The sequence below is a fragment of the Dermochelys coriacea genome, chromosome 2 (genome assembly GCF_009764565.3).
Source record: "Dermochelys coriacea isolate rDerCor1 chromosome 2, rDerCor1.pri.v4, whole genome shotgun sequence".
Lineage (NCBI taxonomy): Eukaryota > Metazoa > Chordata > Testudines > Dermochelyidae > Dermochelys > Dermochelys coriacea.
In genome coordinates, this window is record NC_050069.1 from 45,902,140 (window position 1) to 45,925,254 (window position 23,115).

The 23,115-nt window shown below is 41.0% G+C and overlaps 1 protein-coding gene and 1 long non-coding RNA gene across 5 annotated transcripts in view; both read left to right on the plus strand.

Annotated features, from left to right (window-relative positions):
* The window catches only part of LOC122458632, a 30,565-nt gene extending 14,171 nt beyond the window's left edge, over positions 1–16,394 (plus strand). Inside the window, exons 3-4 of the long non-coding RNA XR_006278724.1 lie at positions 3,054–3,068; positions 16,382–16,394. This is a non-coding gene — a long non-coding RNA (uncharacterized LOC122458632). The remainder of the gene's footprint in view (positions 1–3,053; positions 3,069–16,381) is intronic.
* Positions 16,395–18,464: 2,070 nt separating this feature from the next.
* Positions 18,465–23,115, plus strand: part of RUNX1T1 (RUNX1 partner transcriptional co-repressor 1) — a 144,315-nt gene continuing 139,664 nt past the window's right edge. The window contains exon 1 of one of the 4 annotated variants that reach the window (XM_038388544.2): positions 18,465–19,327. In XM_038388544.2, the coding sequence (XP_038244472.1) occupies positions 19,300–19,327 (28 nt within the window). In that variant the 5' untranslated portion in view covers positions 18,465–19,299. The remainder of the gene's footprint in view (positions 19,328–23,115) is intronic. The other 3 variants (XM_043507624.1, XM_043507619.1, XM_038388543.2) reach the window with 3 other exon arrangements.

A 23,115-nucleotide genomic window follows, 5' to 3' on the forward strand; every position in this document is an offset into this window, starting at 1 on the left:
TTTATTTTTGGAAAATAATCTTTATTAGTTCACAAAGTATGCTGCAAAATGTCTAGCTGTACTGAAAACACCCATTTGTTATTGTAAAGTGACACAATTCATAGGATCAGTGACAAACACAGTGTAAAAATCATAAATGTACAACAAGCATCACAAAATGACTAGGTGCATTGACAGTGTTATATTCACAGATGTACACCAAGAACCACACAATTCCGAACAGGCCCCAAAATTTAGGTCCAGGTAGAGCACAGTCCACCACAACACATTACTCTGGCTCACTTTTAAAGAGTTAAAGAGCTTTTAAAGAGTTAAAGTGCTCTTTCATGGCCTCCCTCAGCCATAGAGTTCCATGCTGAGCTCTACTAACAACCCTTGTATCTGGCTGTTCAAACTCAGCAGGCAGTTGCTCCACCTCTGCCCTCCACCCCTGTTGCAACTTTTCCCACTTTGCTTCGCAGATATTATTCAGGACACAACAGGCAGCAATAACCACTGGGATATTTTTGTCATAGAGATCCAATCTTGTGAGTAAACAATGCAATCATCCCATTAGTCAGCCAAAAGAATATTCAATTGTTATTCTGCACTTACTGAGCTGTAGTTGAATTTTTCCTTGGTGCTCTTGAGATGGCTGCTGTATGGCTCCATGAACCATCGCAGCTGGGTCCCCCAGGATCACTATTGGCATTTCAATATTGCCAATGGTAATCCGCTGGTCAGGAAAGTCAGTCCCTGCTTGTTGCTTTCTGAACAGTCCTGTGTTCTTAAAGATGTGAGCATCATGCACCTTCCCTGATCAGTCAACATTGAGGTTGGTGAAGTGTCCCTGGTGATCCACGTAGGCTTGCATAGTCATAGAAAAGTATTCCTTTCCATTGATATACTCTGGGTGCCAAAATAGGGATACGCATGCCATATATTGCTCCACCACAGTTTGGGAACCACACTGTTGCAAATCCATCCACTATGTCCTACACATTGCTAAGAGTCACAGTCCTGTGTAGCAGGAGACGGTTAATGGCCCTGCACACTTGCATGACAACACACCGCACAGTGGAGTTTCCATCTCCAAAATGATTTCCTGCTGACTGGCAGCAATCCAGCATTGCAATCTACCAGAGTGCAATCACCACTCACTTCTTCACTGTCAGTGAAGCTCTCATTCTGATGTCCCTGCACTGGAGGTCTGGGGGTAGCTCCGCATACAGATCCAGGAATTTGGCCTCACAGATCCGGAAGTTCTGCAGCCACTGCTTATCATCCCAAGCCTGCATTATGATGTGATCCCACCAGTCAATGCTTGTTTCTTGGGTCCAGAAGCAGTGCTCCACTGTCTGCAGTCCTCTTTGATGCCACCAACAACCTTGAACTGGGTCCGTGCTATGTCCTACAGCAATCTGTCCTCCATGAAATAATCATGTTCCCCAATGATGCAGTTCTTGTTGCAGCTTGCAAATACCAGAGGTCATGCATCTTGTGCTTGCAACACTCACTGCAATAGTGCAGAGCACTGTACATTCCGTGCTTCTGTCAGAGATGGCAAACAGTAAGGAAGGCCACAGGGGTTTGTGGGATTTTTAAAAAGGCATGAAAGTTATGCACTCTGGATGACATTTTGGGATGAAGACACTTGCATGCTGGAAAATTGATCCCTTGCTCCCAATCACCCCTGCACAACTTGTTTCTGCCCCACTGTGTACTGGCAAAACTTCCCAATGAACATGGGTGGCGGGTATAATAGGCCAGGGAAGGCTAAGCCTTCCCTGGCGCAGCTACCCCTGAAGGACACCTGGGCCATGGTGGCCCCACCTCTTCCCTGATGCCCCCTCACCCACCCCCTGCTGCTGCTGTTGCCGCCGCCTGCCTACCTGCACTCCTCCTCGCACTCCCCCCATGTCCACGCTACTCGCTGCGTCACTTCTCCTCGGGGGTGGGGGAGTGAGGAGAGACACTGCGAGCAAGCGGTGGGCACGGGGGTCTGGCGGGGGAGTGAGGTGGCTTGGCCAGGCACTGGAACTGCTGGCTTGGGAGGGGGCATCGGCTCTGCCCGGCACTTGAGCGTGGGGTAGCTTGGCCCAGTGCTCAGGCAGGGAGGAGTGGTGCGGCTCAGTGCTCAGACACGGGGGGGGAGCGGCTCGCCCTGGCAATTGTGTGGGAGCAGCTTGGCCCAGTGCTGGGGCTTGCCCAGGGCAGCACTCTGAGAGGGGGGTCGGCTTGACTCAGCCCAGCACTGGGGCTGGCCCGGCCCGGCCTGGGGAGAGCAGCCTGGCACGGCACTTGGCCTGGCGCTGGGCTAGGGGAGCTGACCCAGAGTAGGCGAGTCGGGGCTCCTCTGGTCATGGGGGGGCGGGCTCAGGGATCCTCCTGTTATGGGGCTTTTCAGGGTTCCAGTGTGCAGGGGGGAGGGGCCTTGGTTGGAAGGGGCAGGGTCATCAGGCTAGCCTCCCCAAATTGGGGATTCACCCGCTACCCATGACAGTGGCAAGTTGCACACTGGGATACCTACTCATAGTGCACAAGCAATCCTTGTGAGTCCATGCAGCGCCAACACAAGGAGCCAAGTATGCACTCGCATGAGTGATACGCTAACTGTGAAAGCTTTATGCCGACATAGCTTGTGTTGGCAAAAGCTTATAGTATAGAGATGGCCTTAATCTATCACAAGGTGGTACCCAAACAAAGGTGAGTGGAAGCTATTTCACTGGAGCTCTATCCAAAGATATCACTCAGAACCGGCTTGGGACATTAATATCAAGATTTGTAATTCCATTGTTAAATTAAAAATTGATTCAGGGGCAGAGGTGACTTGTGATTTTTAAGTTCAGCCCTTAGTTCTAAGTAGAAAAAGCCCAGGGAAGTGTTCAATAGATCATGTGGGCAGCTACATTTCCTGGGTCAATTCAAAGCCGGCACTAGCTACAAAGACAAGGAATATGTGATTGTCACATTTTTTCTAATAGGGTCATGCCAAAGGATAGCTGACCCTTATAGGGGGTCAGGCATCTAGCCTATCTGTGATAGGTTCCACTAAGGAGAATGAGTCAACTCAGATCCACCTGTGATTAGTTAAGTGCCTAGGTGGCTGGGTGGCAGTTAATTAGCTAAGGAACAGCTGGGCCTAATAAAGGGTTATAATGGCCTAGTCAAGGAAGGGCAGCAAACAGAGGAAGCTCGTGAGAAGAGGGACTTCTCAGGGGAGTTGGTTAGGGAACTTACCAGGAAGGGACTCTGGGAAAAATTCTCCTGGAGGGCAGAGCTCCCGAAAGGAAAGTGCTATAAATCCCAGCTCCCAGAGAGAACTGGTCCCAGTGAAACTTTACCAGACAGTGGCGGGTGGCTCAGATGTTACAGGCTCTACCCAGTGCACCAGACAAGAGCTGCAGTGATTTGACCTCTATGGGGTCCCTGAGTCCAGAGGGACAACACTTCCCCAGGTGATGGCAAGAGGCCTGACTCCAGAGGGGTCACCTGCTCGAGAAGATCTTACTTGTAAGGCGCCTGGATGGAGGAGATGGAGGGATTCAAGAGGGGTAGACAGTTCAGATTAACTTCCACCTACCCCATCTAAGATGCTGGAGTGAAGATGCTAAGATGCTGGAGTTTGCGTATCACATTTGGTCTTTGGTTAAATAACCCAGACCCCTGAAGAGGCAATGTTATAGTGAGAGAGTGCCCACTATAAGAGTTTGCTACAAGCAACCTTTTAGATATAACTCACACAATGCGTAGAGGAAGTTGGGACAGTTTGGTGGAACTGGACTGATTAAAGGAAAACCAGTATGAATCCTACTGAAAGAGGAGTCAGACCCTGTGTACTCATCTCATCCTCAATTATGCCAAACCCTCTGTTTTCAAAAGTGAAGGAAGAACTCAAAAGCATGGAAAAGAATGGTGTTATACACTTCAGAACTGAATCAATAAGAAATATATCAGCAGACATAGATCTAACAAGGCTCAATGAAACATTAAGGAAAGAAAGGTATATTCTTCTTACTAGGGAATATATAATCTCTAAATTATTTGGTACAGCAATATTCTCCTCATTAGATGCAGCTAATGGACTCTAGCAAGTTCCACTCCACCTTGACAGTGCGGATATGACAATTTTTATAACACCATTCAGAGGATAACACTTTTATCATCTCCCATTTGGCACCAGATATATCTCAAAAAGTTTTGGATGGAAAATAAATGAGATTCTACAAAATCTGAAGGGAGTGAAGGTTTATATGTCTTAAAATTTTGGTTTATGGGGAGCCTGAGGAACACTAAAAGAGGAAGAGTTAAAACAGTTCTGAAGGTAATTGGAGCTCCAGGACTCTGACCCAGACCTCTTAATGCCAACTGGCGAGGGGTTACAGAAATCTCACGAGTCTGGTGTGTACTTTCTAATTCACTAAAGAGTGTCACATGAGGTCTCAAATGAAAGCTAGTGTTCACACTGGTCCTTAATATTGCTGTGAAATGTATGTACAGTGGCTAAAATGCTAGTGATGTTAGAGAGCTGACACCAGCTAAGCACAAGCAAAACTCCCTCATGCTGCAGGTATAGGGTAACGAAGTTACACACAGTCCTGGATACCCCAAGAATCATCACAAGAATTAAAACTAAATAGAGAAAAGTATAGGCTATGGTAGTCAGGGCTTGCAACTGATAAAGAGAGTAAGAACAGATCCAGAAAAAAAATCAAAGCTATATTTGAAATACCACCACATAAAAATGTATTAGAACTTATGTGGTTCATGTGCATGATAAAATTTGGAGCAAATTCATACTTAACCTGTCATTAAAAAGGCCGAGCTTTTTATTAACTATTTAAAACAGACATTGTGAAGAAATGGGATAAAGCACAGGAGTGTGCTTTTGAAGATTTAAAGAATCTATTGAGTACATCCCAGGTTCTGGCATTTTATGATTATTCTAAGTCTACAGATGTTTCAGCAGATGCCAACAGCTATTGTCTTAGTAGGGTGCTATTTCAATTCCTGGACATAATTGAGCACCTGTAGAATATTGTTGCAGATAGCTTTCAGATGCCAAAACCAAGTATAATCCAATAGAGAGAGAATATTGAGCGACCATATGGGTACATGAAAAATTGACAAGGTATTTTCTGTCTTGATAATTTCAAACTCATGACAGTCCACAAGTCACTTGTGTTGTTGTTAAACAGTAAAGACCTAGTCAGGATAACCCTCAAACAGCAGAGATATAAACCAAGAGCTATAAACCTGCTGCAGTATATACCAGGGAAGTTCTTAGTGTTGGGTGATATCTTTTTGAGGAGTCCTCCCTACTCACCATTGAGATCAACTCACATGATCAAGATAGAAGCACATGTGTGTGCCATTTTGAGTGGCATGCCAGTCTCACCATATAAATTAGAATTGATATACAACTGCAAATTCAATGTGAGTTTATAAAACATTGTTGGCCCAGTCACTATCATGGGACCCACATCTAGCACACATTACTTCTATGCATTGCAGATGCTATAGGGGAGTTCTCTAAAACTGAAGACCTAATTGCCTTTGGTAATTGTATCATAGTCCCATAGTCCTTCCAAGATTACATATTAAGAAAAATATAGGAAGCAGCAGGACCTTACTAAATACAGGGAATGACCCTGAATATCAGTGTGGTGGCCTCACATAGGACAGGTCCAAAACCACAAGGTGGTGTCTCCTGTAATGACCAGAAAGACACAATTCAAAGAACCTCTGATACACACAGGATTATCCAGTAGACCTGGGTTAAAAAACACACCAGTCCTATCTGAAGAAAATAGACATATCTAGCTGATAGCTATTGCTTTTTTCCTCCAAATATATAGAAATCTTACTTTTGGCTTGATCCACAACTCAGTGAGTCATAGAAAAGTTAACACATCTTTTCTCAATTTGATATGCCATAGGAAATTCACTGCTGGCAAGCCAGTTTTCTAGCTTGGGATATGGTACAATTTCCTTTATTTACACATTACTTCCAGTCCTCATCACCCACAAGGGAAGTGTACAGAGCAGGACATACTGCTAAGAGATTTCTATAATAGCAGCAAAACAATCACATTAGCTTGACTGACCTATAAGGCAACTCCCAATTCAGTCACTGAAGTAAGCCCAGCTCAACTGCTTATGGGTCAACAGATCAGAACAACTCTGCCAGCCTTAGAGGTAAATCTCCATTCTAAGTGGCTCTGCTTAAAGGATGGGAGCTGAGAGATGCTAAATCTAAGAAATCTCAGGCTTTCTCCTTTAATTGTTGGCATATATCCCAAAGCTTACTCAAGCTTAAAATAGGAGATTCAGTCCTGATAAAGCTGGATGAGGAAGAAATATCAGACAATACCTGCTGTTTTCATTGCCCATAACTGCACCCTGAGAGCCTAGGTAACTGACATGGATCCACGTACAGAGCTACTCTTGTTGAAGAATCCTAAACGTGCTGAACGGGAGTCTTCACCTTTGAAATAAAACCCTCTACACACCTGGGACTCAGCCAGACTTACAATTTGTTATTAAATATCAATTCTTGTTAAAAATTGTTTATACACCAAACAGAGAAATGGAGGTTGTGAGTGGATCTGTGGCGTTTCTTCAAAACTGTCAGAAGAAGCCGTGCAAGTGAAACTGGGCAGATTCTAGACAGGAACTTTGGAGAGAGACAGAGAGCAGAGTAACTTTATGTATAATATTTATTTCCTTACTTTAACAACGTTCCTTCTTCAGTATGAGAAGAGTGACTCCTTCTGTGCTTTTTTTACCACTGTCATGTGGCCAATGTAAACTAAAACTGTTCTTCTTTTCATGTAAAACAATGAAATATAAAAAGAGAAAAGCAAAAACATTATGAGGAAGACAAAACATTTGATTGCTAAATGGACACACAAAAACAAACCAACCAATGCCCCCAGACTTCAAATCTGAATTGCATTTGAATTCATTCTAAATTTTTGGTTCCAACTCAGATCCTAAGCTAGAAGAAATTTAATGAGAATAGGAATTTCAGCATGAATCATAGAATCATAGAATCATAGAATATCAGGGTTGGAAGGGACCCCAGAAGGTCATCTAGTCCAACCCCCTGCTCAAAGCAGGACCAAGTCCCAGTTAAATCATCCCAGCCAGGGCTTTGTCAAGCCTGACCTTAAAAACCTCTAAGGAAGGAGATTCTACCACCTCCCTAGGTAACGCATTCCAGTGTTTCACCACCCTCTTAGTGAAAAAGTTTTTCCTAATATCCAATCTAAACCTCCCCCATTGCAACTTGAGACCATTACTCCTCGTTCTGTCATCTGCTACCATTGAGAACAGTCTAGAGCCATCCTCTTTGAAACCCCCTTTCAGGTAGTTGAAAGCAGCTATCAAATCCCCCCTCATTCTTCTCTTCTGCAGACTAAACAATCCCAGCTCCCTCAGCCTCTCCTCATAAGTCATGTGCTCTAGACCCCTAATCATTTTTGTTGCCCTTCGTTGTACTCTTTCCAATTTATCCACATCCTTCCTGTAGTGTGGGGCCCAAAACTGGACACAGTACTCCAGATGAGGCCTCACCAGTGTCGAATAGAGGGGAACGATCACGTCCCTCGATCTGCTCGCTATGCCCCTACTTATACAACCCAAAATGCCATTGGCCTTCTTGGCAACAAGGGCACACTGCTGACTCATATCCAGCTTCTCGTCCACTGTCACCCCTAGGTCCTTTTCCGCAGAACTGCTGCCGAGCCATTCGGTCCCTAGTCTGTAGCGGTGCATTGGATTCTTCCATCCTAAGTGCAGGACCCTGCATTTATCCTTATTGAACCTCATTAGATTTCTTTTGGCCCAATCCTCCAATTTGTCTAGGTCCTTCTGTATCCTATCCCTCCCCTCCAGCGTATCTACCACTCCTCCCAGTTTAGTATCATCCGCAAATTTGCTGAGAGTGCAATCCACACCATCCTCCAGATCATTTATGAAGATATTGAACAAAACGGGCCCCAGGACCGACCCCTGGGGCACTCCACTTGACACCGGCTGCCAACTAGACATGGAGCCATTGATCACTACCCGTTGAGCCCGACAATCTAGCCAGCTTTCTACCCACCTTATAGTGCATTCATCCAGCCCATACTTCCTTAACTTGCTGACAAGAATGCTGTGGGAGACCGTGTCAAAAGCTTTGCTAAAGTCAAGAAACAATACATCCACTGCTTTCCCTTCATCCACAGAACCAGTAATCTCATCATAAAAGGCGATTAGATTAGTCAGGCATGACCTTCCCTTGGTGAATCCATGCTGACTGTTCCTGATCACTTTCCTCTCCTCTAAGTGCTTCAGGATTGATTCTTTGAGGACCTGCTCCATGATTTTTCCAGGGACTGAGGTGAGGCTGACCGGCCTGTAGTTCCCAGGATCCTCCTTCTTCCCTTTTTTAAAGATGGGCACTACATTAGCCTTTTTCCAGTCATCCGGGACTTCCCCCGTTCGCCACGAGTTTTCAAAGATAATGGCCAAGGGCTCTGCAATCACAGCCGCCAATGGCCATGAAATGGCAGAAAATCCTCAAAATCAGCTGTCAATGAAATATCCACCATTTTTGGTGACAATGTTGTCAGCCTTCATTGCTAACCAATCTGAAACAATTTATAGGGCTGATTCATTCTATCTGGATCCAGAATTGAATACTGCCCTTTCAGCCCATTAAAACTGCATAAAAAGCATGCTGCTTTCTACGATCACTGTAGAAATTACTTCACAGCTTTGCCTGATCTTCACCAAGAATACATGTCAAGAGGTTTGATTTCTTCCAGTGATGCAGGGTTTTGGCCACATCTGTGCACTGATTTGAGATTGCCTCCTAAACTTCCATAATGATCTTCCTTTTCTGCATTATAAGGGTTATCCAGATTTTCTTTTCACAGAAATAGAAAAGATCTTTATCATTCATTATCTAGTCCAACCCCTTCCACTGTAGGATTGTGCTGTACCCCATACAGTATGGGCTAGATTAGATGGGTACAGTCCTGAACAGGATAGTATGAGCACATGCAAGGAATCGTCAGCTTTCCCAGCCTAGAGCCCCTGTGCATGCACAACAGCAGTTTTGGAGCAAAGACTCCACAAATCTAGCTTCACTCCCAAAATGGGTAGGGCTATGGCTCTCCTTCCTCCCTTCTCTAACATTGCAACCTCCACACCAATTTGCTGAGGTGGCAATACACAAGGGCATGTTTGCTGTATTCTGTGAAATGGTGGGACCACTGTAGGGTTGTGACCTGTCCAGGTTTTCCCAGGATCATCCCTTTTTGAGGTAGCTGTCCTAAGGAGTCTGTAAGGGTGCTCAGTACACTGCTGTCCTATTTTATGGGCTTAGGAACAACCTTAATGTCCTGGTTTTTTGTACCCCATTGGTCGCTGGACAGGGATGGTGTCCCTAGCCTCTGTTTGCCAGAAACTGGGAATGGGCGACAGAGGATGGATCACTTGATGATTTCCTGTTCTGTTCATTCCCTCTGGGGCACCTGGCATTAGCCACTGTCAGAAGACAGGATACTGGGCTAGATGGACCTTTGGTCTGATCCAGTATGGCCTTTCTTATGTTCTTATGTAACTCTAGTCCAGAGACTGCTTTCTCTCCGCAATTCAGGAGCTATTGTGCTTCCAGAAGTGAAAAGCATTTCACACTCATTTTTGCCAGTGAAGTAACCAGATCTGATTCTTCTGAATACACACAGGGAGCAGATCTGTGGTGTGGAGGAAAGATGGTCTTGTGGCCTGGGACTCAGGAGACATGCTCAATTCTAGGCTCTGAGGCTCAGTTTCGTACGCTCCTAACTTGCATTGGATTTAGCCTTACAAACTTTGTTTGTGACCTCAGACAAGTCACTTAAGGCCTGATCTTCCACTATTGAAATCAATGGGAGCAGGAGCAGCAGGCTTTTAGGAACTCTATGCCTTAGTTTTGTAAAATGGGGATAACAATAAGTTCCTTCTTCACACAGGCCTCACAATAACAGATACGAGATGCACAAGAGCGATGGAAGCCCTGGAAGCATCCAGACAGATAAAAAGGATAAGAAGGGTCCCTTGCATATGCAGTAGTCTCAGTGCAAAATGCCCTTTTAAGAAGCTTGAAAAGTGAGAGTATCAGTGTCTGCTATACACCTGGATCTTTCACACCGCAACTCAGTGTGCTTCCTACTGAGTGGTCAGGACAGCTCAGTACTCATCTTCTACTGACACCCTGGAATAACTTAGTGACACAGTTAATACTAATTTAATAAGTGACAAGAGAGCAAGCATGAAGTCTTGGTAGGCAGCTAACCTTTTCTATGTTTTGATGTATTTCATCTCATGAAGACAAAATATAGTTTCCACTTCTGAACCCTTTGAAAATGCCTCATTTATTTGACTTCTCTTATTTATGACTTGCAGGACATAAATGCAAAATGTATTACTCTTATTATTTTACTCATGACTAAAAGGTAAGTGATTGTACAGAATGAAAAGAGCAATAAACTAAGACATTATGTGGAAATAGTGAATATTTTAGCAAGAAAGCCTGTGGATTTTCTAGGTGTGATCTTGCTCCACTGAAATCAATGGCCAAAATCCCATAACACTGATTTCAATGGGATCAGGGCCTCCTTGTAGACGAACAATGGATTCTTTTTTTGGGTTGGAGCAGATTTTAACACCCTTTCTCACATTCAGTAGTACCTTACTCTGAGAGTAGTTCCAACTGCCTACAACAGAAATACTCAGAGAAATTTGCTACTCAATTTTAGTAAGGAGTGGCAGAATTTATTTCTATTTGTAACCCATAGAATGCATGAGCCCTGTTAAATTACCTTGTCTAAGACAAGTTCATTTTGTCACCCTACTCTTAAAATTTAAAGATTTTAGTAAATTGAACAACATTAAAGCGAGTGTTTATTTTATTTTCATTTCATAAATGGTGTCTATCAAACTGTGATGTGCTCTTCCAGATATTTCTGTATTGTGCTTTACTTATATCACCTATCTTCTGAACTCTCATTAGAATTGTTTTTAATTGATAGCTTTTCTCCCAGTAACCAAACAGGGCCTACAATCACAGACAGTAACGGAAAAAATCATTCTGTCTTCCATAGGACATTCATTCTTTATTACTTCTACTTTTCTGTTTGTCTGAGACCAGAAGTAATAAGTGACTAATGTACACAAGCATCCTCCCAGTAATGATGTACATATGGGAGAACATTTTAAGTTGCTATTGATCTTCAAATTACTATTCCTGGGCAAACTGGATTCCACAAGTTTCATTCTAAAAATAAACCACACTTTAAAACATAAGTCCAATAAAGGGAGTGGTATCAGACTCCATTATCTAGCTGAGTTTTCTACTCTGTGGTCTGAAATGTTAAAACATCTGTACATAAGTACTACAATACTTAACTGTATTTTTTAAATAAAATAACTGAGTTTATGTTAAACATATGTTCCCCAGGTTAAGATGTGCACAGTTGGTCCTATTATATGACCTTTTTTAAAAAAAAACATGAATTTCTTTAAAGTGTTTTTCTAAAACACTTGCAAGTACTATACCTGTGCAAGGAAATATCTAATCCTGATTGTTTATAAATAGTTATAACAAGCAAATTAATCTGAAGTTATAGGAACAATTTTAAGGAAACTGGAATACCAACAAGCTCCAGGGAGTTGCTGGAATATTTATGGAAATAGATTGAAAGAGTTGGAAATACATATGTCTCTGAATGTGGCAAAGTAATCACTTGAATGAAAACTATCATTAAGAAATATTCTATTTTAAAAGATGTTATATAGAGAAATGCAATTAAATATTTATTTATTTAGCGTAAAGCTAAAAGAATCAGTAGCTTTGGGAGGATGGAAAGTATGGTTTCAATTACATCACACCAAATTCATGTTATTAATAGAGTTCCCAGCTAGGCCAATTTGTTTTTATTTATAGCTGGAAAAGGGGAATTTTGATATACCAAAAATGGACATCACTTATAATATCTAAATGAGCCAGATTTTCTACAAGCAAGTATGGACAGGGTTTTGGTCGGTAACAGCCAGTGGCGAAGTACAGAGTTATATTCTCATTGTAAACTTATGTGTAACTGTAATAATGTACTGTCAACATGTCATTGCAATAGATAAGAGGGTTATGCTGTTACCTTTGCATACACAAAATGTCGCTATGCTTTCTAGTATATCTAGTACTGGGAGGTTGCGTATATACAAAGGAAAACCTGGAACAGATTGCACACCTTGGATTCATTACTTTACAGTAGCTGTACTCAGCTACATATATTACAGATGGCTGGTGTGTATACTTAAACAGTAGGCATATTTAGAATACAAATGCTCTAGAGGTGTTATTGTTGGCCTTCACAGGTTGTCACAAGAAAGCTCACTCCTTTGCCAACTAGGCAATAATTCCCTTCCCTACAGCTCAGCATTTGAGGGGCTTCTAGTCTCATTTAGGTAAACAGCTTTGTGACTGCTTATTTTATTACTGTCTCATAATAAGCCACTATTGTTTATTGCAGGTGGCTGCTCAGCAGGTGGGGAAGTTAAGGAACTATATGCATGTGTGTGTCAGGGCAACGGTTTTCCCATTACACAAGGTATCCTGTGTGAAAGTGTATGTGTGTTATGTGGCAGTTAATATAGCACTTATTGCTTCTAGGAACCTCAACAGCAAAATGTTTCCTGCTCTTTGTCATTGATGGAAACAAAATTTATTATTTCAATTTTGTTGTTTTCACATTTGTTTGAGGAGAAGTTGAATTCCAGCTTTATATTATGATCTTCTTTGGGTTTTCTTTCTAATAAAGTAGGAAAATCTTTCTACCAAAAATGAATGTATATAAATAAAATGGATATAAATAAAACATATAAAATGGATTAAAATAAAAAGGATATTTTTTCATTTGTGTGAACAGCAAGTTTTCATATCATTTTTTCTCTCTAATATTGTGTCTTTAATCAGTAGCCTGTTCCCTCATTAAAATTTTTTAAATAAAATAGGTTTGTTAGCTCAGCCATATTTTACAGAAAACAAGTTAACAATGTCACAAAACCATCATGCACAAAGCATGACCGACAACACCTAAGATTTGCCTTTGTGATCTTAGCTAACATATACCCACCCGACACTGTTGTGTTGTGTGCTAGTTGTCAATCCAGAGGTGGCTGCATTTCTTTGTTGCTGTGAATATATAGTCTAAAAAGTGCTTTAGAGACCTTCATCATGAAATGCTCTATATAAAAGAAAGCTGTTAGCCAAGAAGGTCAGGGACACAGTCCCATGCTCCTCGTGTCCCTAAATCTCTAACTGCTAGAAACTGGGACTGGGTGACAGGGGATGGATCATTCAAAATTGCCCAGTTCGGTTCATTCTCTCTGAAGCATCTGGCACTGTCACTATCTGAAGACCAGATACTGGGCTAGATGAACCATTGGTCTGACCCACTGTAGCCATTCTTATGTTCTTAAATTTATTAATATTGCTAAGAGGCTAACAAAGATATACAAATGGTCCAATATACATATTCTAGTTAGTAACTGAGTAAAAAATGGAATTCACTACAAACATACACATATGGCTAAAAATCTGCTGAGCAAGAAGAAAGGTATAAAAATATATGTCAGTGGAATTTATAAACTTCTGAATGTAGGTATTGTGTCTTCTTTCTTTTTGGAATTTGCCTAACATGTTTCAGGCACCCTCAGAAGAAAATAGTAAATATCTGAATAGAGAGATGTCCAGGTAACATCAGCCTTTGCAGCATGTACAAGTGGGCATGCTTTGCAAATTGGGGGGGGGAGGGTGTTGATCCAGACAGTGCACATCTTCTGCTATTATCGGTAAGCACTGGTTAGAGGGCATTTTATCCCTGCTCAGTGTAAAAGCAGTGCATTCAGTAGTTCATAGAAGATTAGGGTTGGAAGAGACCCTAAGGTCTCTCCTCATCAGGAAGTCATCTAGTCCAACCCCCTGCTCAAGGACCAACCCCAACTAAATCATCCCAGCCAGGGCTTTGTTAAGCCTGACCTTAAAAACCTCTAAGGATGGAAATTCCACCACCTCCCTAGGGAACCCATTCCAGTGTATCACCACCCTCCTAGTGAAATAGTGTTTCCTAATATCCAACCTAGACTTCTCCCACTGCAACTTGACACCATTGTGCCTTGTTCTGTCATCTGCCACCACTGGCCAAACCAAGCTCCATCCTCTTTGGAACCCCACTTCAGATAGTTGAAGCCTGCTATCAAATCCCCCCTCACTCTTCTCTTCTGCAGACTAAATAAGACCAGTTCCCTCAGCCTCTCCTCATAAATCATGTGCCCCATCCCTCTAATCATTTTTGTTGCCCTCCGCTGGACTGTCTCCAATTTGTCCACATCTTTTCTGTAGTGGGGGGGCCCAAAACTGGACACAATATTCCAGATGTGGCCTCACCAGTGCCAAATAGAGGAAAATATTCACTTCCCTCAATCTGCTGGCAATGCTCCTACTATTGCAGGCCAATATGACTCAGATCCAGTTTCTTGTCCACTGTAATCCCCAGATCCTTTTCTGTAGAACTGCCGCTTAGCCAGTTGGTGCATATTTTTGCCTCAGCTCTCTTGGTGGAATCCTGGCCTGGCTGGCAAGATCTGTGTAGCACAGGATGTACCAGACAATGTTGGTCTCATTTCCATGCAATAACTAGGGCAGGACTTGGTTCATATTCTAGAGAGGTTGTATAGGATTTTCCAAAGGAAGTATATATAAATGTTATTGAAAATAATATAGCTGTCTTCCTTTCTCTGTAATAGCTGATCTACAAAAGGTGCTAGAACTGAATGAAATGAAAATGAAGTGTGGCCTACCCTAACATATAAAATACACTTGTAAATTAGAGGAAAATTTGAAAAATGTGACGAAGGGAAAGGTTCATAAGTTAAAGCTATCAAGTCTAGCTTAATGTTCTGACTAGAACATTTACTATGATACTCAATCAAAATGAGTACTTGTCATACCAACTCGAGTAACCCATGATACATACACTCTGAGCCCAGTCCTACTGACATTGAAATGAATGTCAAAATTCCAGTGCACTTAAGTGGCAGCTAAACTGAGCCCCTTTTGAAGTAGAGTGTACTGCAATGAAGAAACAAATTCACCAAAAATGTATGCCTATTTTAACTTAATTTATGTATGGTAGAAAATACATGTTATAGCACATAACTGTCTTAACATTTTGGTTTTTAAATTAACTGTATTTGGCAAAAATAATTGTTAAATACTTGGATAGTAAATAGAAGTTAACTAAATATTAAATAGATTTGGAGGGAGGTGACAATTATGAGAAGGAAAATATCTATATTTTTAGATAGCAATAGATAGCTGCATCGACAGGTGAAATGTGTATTGATATATCATTGACACTGAGCATTTCAGTGCTGCTGTAGACTGCATGCAAGATAACTATACTTTTTTTAAAAAAGTGCACCATATTTCAACTGTAAGCATATGATCATTTTATATATGGCCAAAAATTGGTCATACTCCTAAGGCCTAGTGAGGTATTTCACAGTTTGATTTCCATGTGCAACTATACTTTTCTCTCATGTAATATCACATGGTAATACACATAGCTGAATCATGCCATTTGCACTGTAACATGTAGCAAAAATCTCCTGTTTGTAAAGTTATTCACCTGTTTAAGTGTTTGCAGAGTCAGGGCTTACTATGAAAAAAGATCCAATATTTTTGAAATCTTAAATAATTTTCAAATAAAATGTTTATCCTTCCAGTATCACAAAATGCACCTTCTTTCTACAGTGTGTATAAAAAGAAAAAGTTTTGACAATAATAGTAGCGAAGAGACCATACTTTACTCATTAGCTTTGTAGTATTATAATAATACTTTACACTTGCAGACTCTTATCTGAGAAGCACATTGATTAACTCTCACAACACAACTCTGAGAAAAGTATAGAGGTGATTGTTAAGAAGTTACCATTTCTCACACTCTGGTATGTGAGCAGGCTTTCCCCCTATCTAAGTACTGAGAAATACTATGCAATAACTTGTTTGCTGTGTTGTTGTAGCTGTGTCAGTTAAGGTGGGTAAGGTAATATCTTTTATTGGACCAACTGCTGTTGGTGAAAGACAAGCTTTTGTGCTTACATGGAGCTCATCTTCTTCAGGTCTGTGTAAGCTCAAAAGCTTGTCTCTTTCACCAACAGAAATTGGTCCAATAAAAGATATTACCTCATCGCCTTGTCTCTCTAATATTCAATAATGGTTAGTGGTGACTTTTTAAATGGTGGTAATATGTGTAAATATTCTCCACTGTTTACAAATGGGAACACGAGGTCTGGAAATGTTAAGTCATTTGCACCAAGATTGCTAACTGTGTCGCTGGTAGAGATAGGAGAAAAAGTATTGTTTTCGCCAGATAATGTTAATATATTCTGTGTAATATTTTTCTACTTTTAGATTGTATTTAAAATGTAAAGACTATTGTTGGAAAAGTTTACAAATATCTTTGACTTGAAGGGGATGTTTGTAATAAAATTATCATTTTAACTTAGAAAACAATGCTAGATTTTTACAATTCAGGTTTTTGAAAACTGAAATCACAATGAGAAAGATCTACCCTGATTTATGCTCCATGAAACTCAACTGACGACAACAGGGTGTAAACAATTTAGAATTTGAACCCATATTAGCAAATACCAAGCTGCCCATTAAGTTCCATGGCCTCTTTATATCAGTAGAGAGGGCAGATTTTTCTAGACTATAAACATAAACGTATTTTATAAACTTATGGAATGTTAAAAGCTAATCACAGAAGCAAACTAATAAAAATCATAGTCTTCAATCCTGGAGACATGCACATGCTTAATTTTAAGCATGTGAATAGTTCAATTTACTTCAATGGGTCTACTTATATGCTTAAAGTTAAGCATGTGTGTAAGTATTCCCTGCACATGGGAATAAATATTGCATATTGGCAAGGTGTTCTGTCAGATGTTATAACACATTTACCTACCATTGGAGATTTTGGAGATGTTAAATAAAACTTCCAAATAGTCTAATTTAATTTAACAATTTTAATTTAAACACATTGCAAAACAGTCTCAGCCACACTATGAGGCTCGTTCACCTGCACATCTACCAATGTGATAGATGCCATCATGTGCCAGCAATGCCCCTCTGCCATGTACATTGGTCAAACTGGACAGTCTCTATGTAAAAGAATAAATGGACACAAATCAGATGTCAAGAATTATAACATTCAAAAACCAGTTGGAGAACACTTCAATCTCTTTGGTCACTCGATTACTGACTTAAAAGTTGCAATTCTTCAACAAAAAAACTTCAAAAACAGACTCCAATGAGAGACTGCTGAATTGGAATTAATTTGCAAACTGGATACAATTAATTTAGGCTTGAATAGAGACTGGGAGTGGATAGGTCATTATACAGAGTAAAACTATTTCCCCATGTTTATTCCACCCCCCACCCCTACCTGCTCCTCAGACTTTCTTGTCAACTGCTGGAAATGGCCCACCTTGATTATCATTACAAAAGGTCCCCTCCCCCTCCGCTGGTTACAGTGTGTATGGTAGCACCCATTGTTTCATGTTCTCTATGTATATAAATCTCCCCACTGTATTTTCCACTGAATGCATCAGATGAAGTGAGCGGTAGCTCACAAAAGCTTATGCTCAAATAAATTTGTTAGTCTCTAAGGTGCCACAAGTACTCCTTTTCTTTTTGCGAATACAGACTAACACGGCTGCTACTCTGAAACCTGAAATCAGCCTATCTAGTAATTGCATGGATTTTTTTACTTAAGAAGATGTGTGCTTCACGGACATTTCTTTGTTGTATTGATTCAGGCCACAGGTGTAGATGCAGTAGGAATAATACTGTACATCAAATAATGTCTAATTGATATAAAAATAAGTATTTTGTAGTTTGAGTCATACTGTAACATTGTTTCCCAGAAAATTAAAAAAAGAGTATTTTATTCATCATCAAATTCATACATGCTCTTTTAACTGTTTATCCAACATTTGACCTTCATGTTTTTTTTAATATTCTAATATTGCTTAATTGTAGAATATTGATTCATTTTCACTGCTGAGTTGGTTATGATTATGGTTTAACCCTTGGAAGAATCTAGAATCCCTGTGTGAAATTGCACATAGGTTTTGCAAGACATGAAAGACCATATATTTTTTAAAAAGAGAAAGAGGCCTTCCTCAATACTGTACTCTTTCTGGAGTGAAAAACAAAGGAAAAAAGAAAATGATAATTGTTTTCTCTAAGGCTATTAACTAATGTGAAAGCAAATAGTCTGACTGAAAATCAGCTAACAGAAGGGGATTAGAGAATAGATCTGAGAGTGGCTTGATTTCTGGCAGTGCTGTCTCTTCAGACAGTGATGAGATACAGACAGAGAAGCCAGGAGCTCTCCAGATGGCTAGGGAAAGTGTTTGTCTTGGGTTACTGCAGGGCAGTCTGGACTCTTAAAGCAGGCAGCCTTGGGAAGGCATCATTAGGGAGCAAGTTACATGTCCACCCAGTAAAAGAGAGAGAAAGAAAGAAAGAGTAGGCAGACTGCCCAAGAGGGACTGTGTTTGCCTATTGTTAACATATACTTGACCCTCACTAACCTCCTCACGACACAGATGTCTCCTACCTCTATCACCTCCCACTGCTTTAAGCCCTCCCCCCCTGCACCTGGGTAGCTGAGCCAGGCCGGCTGCTTGCAGTATGCTGCTTGACTTTAGAGGTGGCTGGTAGCAGAGGGAGAGACACAGACACAGCGGAGTCTTTCTGCGGGCGGATCTGCACAGACGTTGCATGGAGCTTCTCTTCCAAGGCAGACACAAGGCAGTCCTGCAAATCTATGCATCGCCTTCTTAGAGAGAGACAGACAGAGACACCACCACTGACAGTAGCAGTTCCCTATACTCCAGATCATATTTGTCTGCAGCAGCAACAGAAAGGGACCTGGGCGTTAATTATCTACTTTGTTTTATTTGTGGTTCTTGCTCCTTTCCCCTGGACCCAGTCGTCTCTCTCGCACTGCTCCCCCTTTGAAAAGCGGCTGGAGCTCCCTTTCGGCTCGTTTTGACTTTTTGTGGACGTGGATCAGCTGGACTGGAAGGGAAGCTGCATTGCACTGCACTGCATTCCCCTCTCCCACCCCCTCTGCCCTCCAGCAGCCTGGGCTGGCGGCTCTCCCCCAAGGAGGACGGGAACTTTTATTTTCAGCTCACAGCCTGTGGCGAATGGTGGGACTCTCCGGTCCTTTTCAGTGTAAGTACCGAGAAGGGGCGTGCAGCCCCGGGTCCGGATCACGGGGTGGGGGTAGGGAGTGGGGCTCCCCGTTCTTTTCCTCTCCTGTGTAGGACTGGTCTTAGGATCGGTCTAACTAAGGGGCTCTCGGCTGTAACTAGCCCACTCGGAGCGACGCTGCAGGGCTAGAATTGCATGCACATACAAACCAACAGCCCCGCGCACAATTCTGTACTAATAACTCTTCAGAGTGCAGGCAAAAAACACCCAGTTTTGCAGGGAAATTACCATTTCAAGCAAGTTTCATTGTCATTTTCCGTGCCATGGTGTTTGTCTCGTTTTAGAATCTGCTTTTTTCTTGCAAGATCACAGCGCTAGCCAGGGTGATCTGGAATGCCTGAAATATTTCGGGTCATTTCTTTTCCCTCCCCCCCCCCCCCCCGCCCGTTACAATAGTATGATTATGTAGTGTTGGCAATATCACTACTGGCTGTTTTGCAAGAAATATTTCAGGCAGCGCACGCTGAACTGCCTTGCAAGCTTGAAAATATATCCGCTTCCTAAAACGATGCGGCAGTATTTTGTGTTGCATTTCTAAAGTTGCAACACAGTTTTACTCTGATAATCTTGAAGCTGAGTCAAAAGGTTTGATTCCAGCAATTCATTATTTAGCTTTCCAGCGGGGAGATCAAAGAATGCAGAACTCAGACCCCAATCTGTTAGATGAGCCTTTGACTTTTGGTGCGTTCGAGTCCCTTCGCTAGTGACAAACTTTTAAGGGGTCCAAAACATGGTTTAGTCTGGAAAGGGCCTTGTAACCTTAACTGTGGCATCCCCAATGAGGCGACTCTATTATTATACGGTAATTGACAGTGAAAGCATACACACTGTACCTTCCTGTCATTCCGAATTTTATAAAGAAACAAAGGGGGATACAGTGATATATACTGAAATGTTTTCCATCAAAAAAGAGGATTATGTTACTTCTAAACTTAGAAGTGTCAACAAGGGAGGGAGAAGGTAAAGATAGATTAAAACATCCTCAGACCGCCCTTCCCCACCACCACCACCAAAAAGTTCCTCTCTAGATATTTTTAGTCCGGAGTCCCAGTCCTTATCGCTGGATGAATCGATTTGCAGCGGTGAACATAGCCAGATTAAATGGCGAAGAAGTATCAAAGTTCAGTGCTTTAGAATCGTATTAAGAACACGAAGGGCTATTACTAGTGTTTAGCAACCCTGTCAAGGATCAGCATCATACCATCTTCTTGGCTGATGAAGGGTATGCTAAAATCTCAGAGACTGTCCATTTACATCTGCTGTCTGAATTGTATAGAATCATAAAATGTAGATATGGAAAAGACCTATTATTCTATCCAGTTCATCCTTCTCATGTAGGATGCAGATTGTGTACATAAGTCATTTAAATGTGGAATTCTGGTCAAACAGTACAAAGTAACAAATCTTCCATAAGAAACTAGCCAAATTTCCTATTGTAAAAATAACAAAATTGAAAACACTGTATTTGTTCTGGTTGTATACAGACTTTAAAGTTATGGCAAATATTTAATAATATGTGTACATAATACACAGTGGTATATCTCTGCATATTACTCAATCTCCTATTAATATCTTAAGAGTAAAGACACAATGTGATGCAAAAAATCACTACTGGTTTGGCATGATCTACATATTTGAGTGAAGCTAGGTATATACTCCTAAAAGTAACCTACCTGAAAAAACTGTATCTTCTGCAAAAATATTTAAAATGAAGTTGGCTTGCGAAATATTAGGCTACAGGCATACCCTTGACTAACCAAGAGGATGAGTCTTGGAATGTAGTACAAGGGTTTGCTCCAGCAAAAATTCATGTACTTAATGTAACTCTGCCCCCTTTAACTTTTAACATCGCTTCCCCTAATTAATCTGTTCAGGCCCCAGACTTAAATGGCTGTCCACAGCTGCTGCAAATTGATTTATCCACTGATGGTGGTCTGAGCTGCTGGCCAAAGCAGGATATATTTTTTTCCATTTTTGGACTAACTTCAATCTGTTTTGACTTTTTTCAAACTTATTTTAACACCTACACAAATTTTGAAGGAATTTAAAAAAAATCTTTTCTTTTGATATATAACTAGAAATATTATTATTGTATTTCTAAAAAAATATGTTAGAGTTTGAGGTTAATGTCGTTTTCTGAATACTTCTGTATGCAGGATGTACCCGCTTCTCTTCCAGGTCCACATCCTGACAGAATGCAGTGGAAAGTTTAAATAAGTGGTTTTGTTATAATTAATAAAAACAGCTTGAGACAAGAGGTTTATCCTAACCTAGCTGAGAGACATTTTTAGACTTTTGTAGCTTTTAATTCTATTATCCCGATCTTCTGAACTGGCTTGGCATTAACAGTTCTATTGAATCTGGATAACAGAGGAATGTTGAAACTGGTTTCTAATGGTTGTTAAAGCTGATGCTTGACCTTTTCAGTGGAAGTCTGAAAACTCATTCAGTCTGTTCCGGGCTGATTTCCTTAGGAAATGCAATATGATCGGGGAATTTCCTTGAGCTTGAATGTTCTGTTTTTAGCACCAGGTATTTCTGGGGTTCCCACTTAAAAAAATACTATGAAAAATTATCTGAAAATGGCTTACAGTATAAACATCCTATTGTATAATAGCTACATTATTTATATGACCTATCTTGCAGTCTCACTATTAAGCCTTTTAATTAGGCAGCTATCTTATTTGATTATTGAGAACTTTTCTGATCAGCTTATCAGGTTTGAGCCTGTAATGTAATCATTGTGACTCTGGTTCATGCATCAGGTTTTTTTCCTCATCACAATATAAAGTTCAATTATACAATGGACAAGTAAAAAAAATTTCAATATCTGGCAAGCTGAAACCAGACAAGGAGTATTTAAAAAAGCAGTGCTCCTTATGGAGCTTAGCTTTAATGCTTGCAATAATACCTAAAACTACTTTGTTTCTAAACTCTTAGAATGGTCTAATAGACAAGAAACATTCTGTTTGTAATGGAATGCAGACAGCAGTGTTCGGTCACTGTGTGCTGGCAACTGCTGCACATGTTGTTTTTCTTCAAAGGCTTCAAGCTTTTAAATACTTTCCAACATCTTTTTAAAGTAAAACATTGCTTTCTGCCATTTTTGACCACTTTAATGTTGACTCAAATTTTTGCCAAAGTCATCACACTGTGTCTCATCTGTATATACTTAGCTCTGTGTATGCCTGTGCGTACATGGAGTTTGATGCTAAAAGTATTGTTTATGGGGGGGGGGAAGCTCCACCTGGAGTGCTGGTCAGTCAATGGCTAGTCAGCTCCACACATTCTTCCCTGTCAAATCCTGTTTCTCACTTCTCTGAACTGAACTTCAGCTGACAGGCATTGAATGCAAAGCCTGCTTCGCTGAGGTTCTATGTAGACTGCACAGCTCCTCATAGCCAGGCACTTTGGAAAAACAGGCATCTGCAGTATCTGTAATTGGGATGAGGGGGGAGGCAATTACAATTGTCATTTTCACCTTTCAAATCCACTGGCTACAGTCCATTACTGTTAAATCTTTAGCTAACTGAAAAAAGATATTAGTAGGTTGCTTTTGCGATTGGGGAGCATCACGATTTTATTTTATTTTTTAAAAGCTTTTTCTTTGTTTTGTAGGAACTTAAGGCTTCTTGATCTCTGCATACAATTTATCAACTGAAATAACACATGTACTTGCTGTTGTGTAAAGATTGTTCTCATGGTTTGGTTAAAGGCATGTAGAGGGAATTCCTTTTAAATCTGGCTCA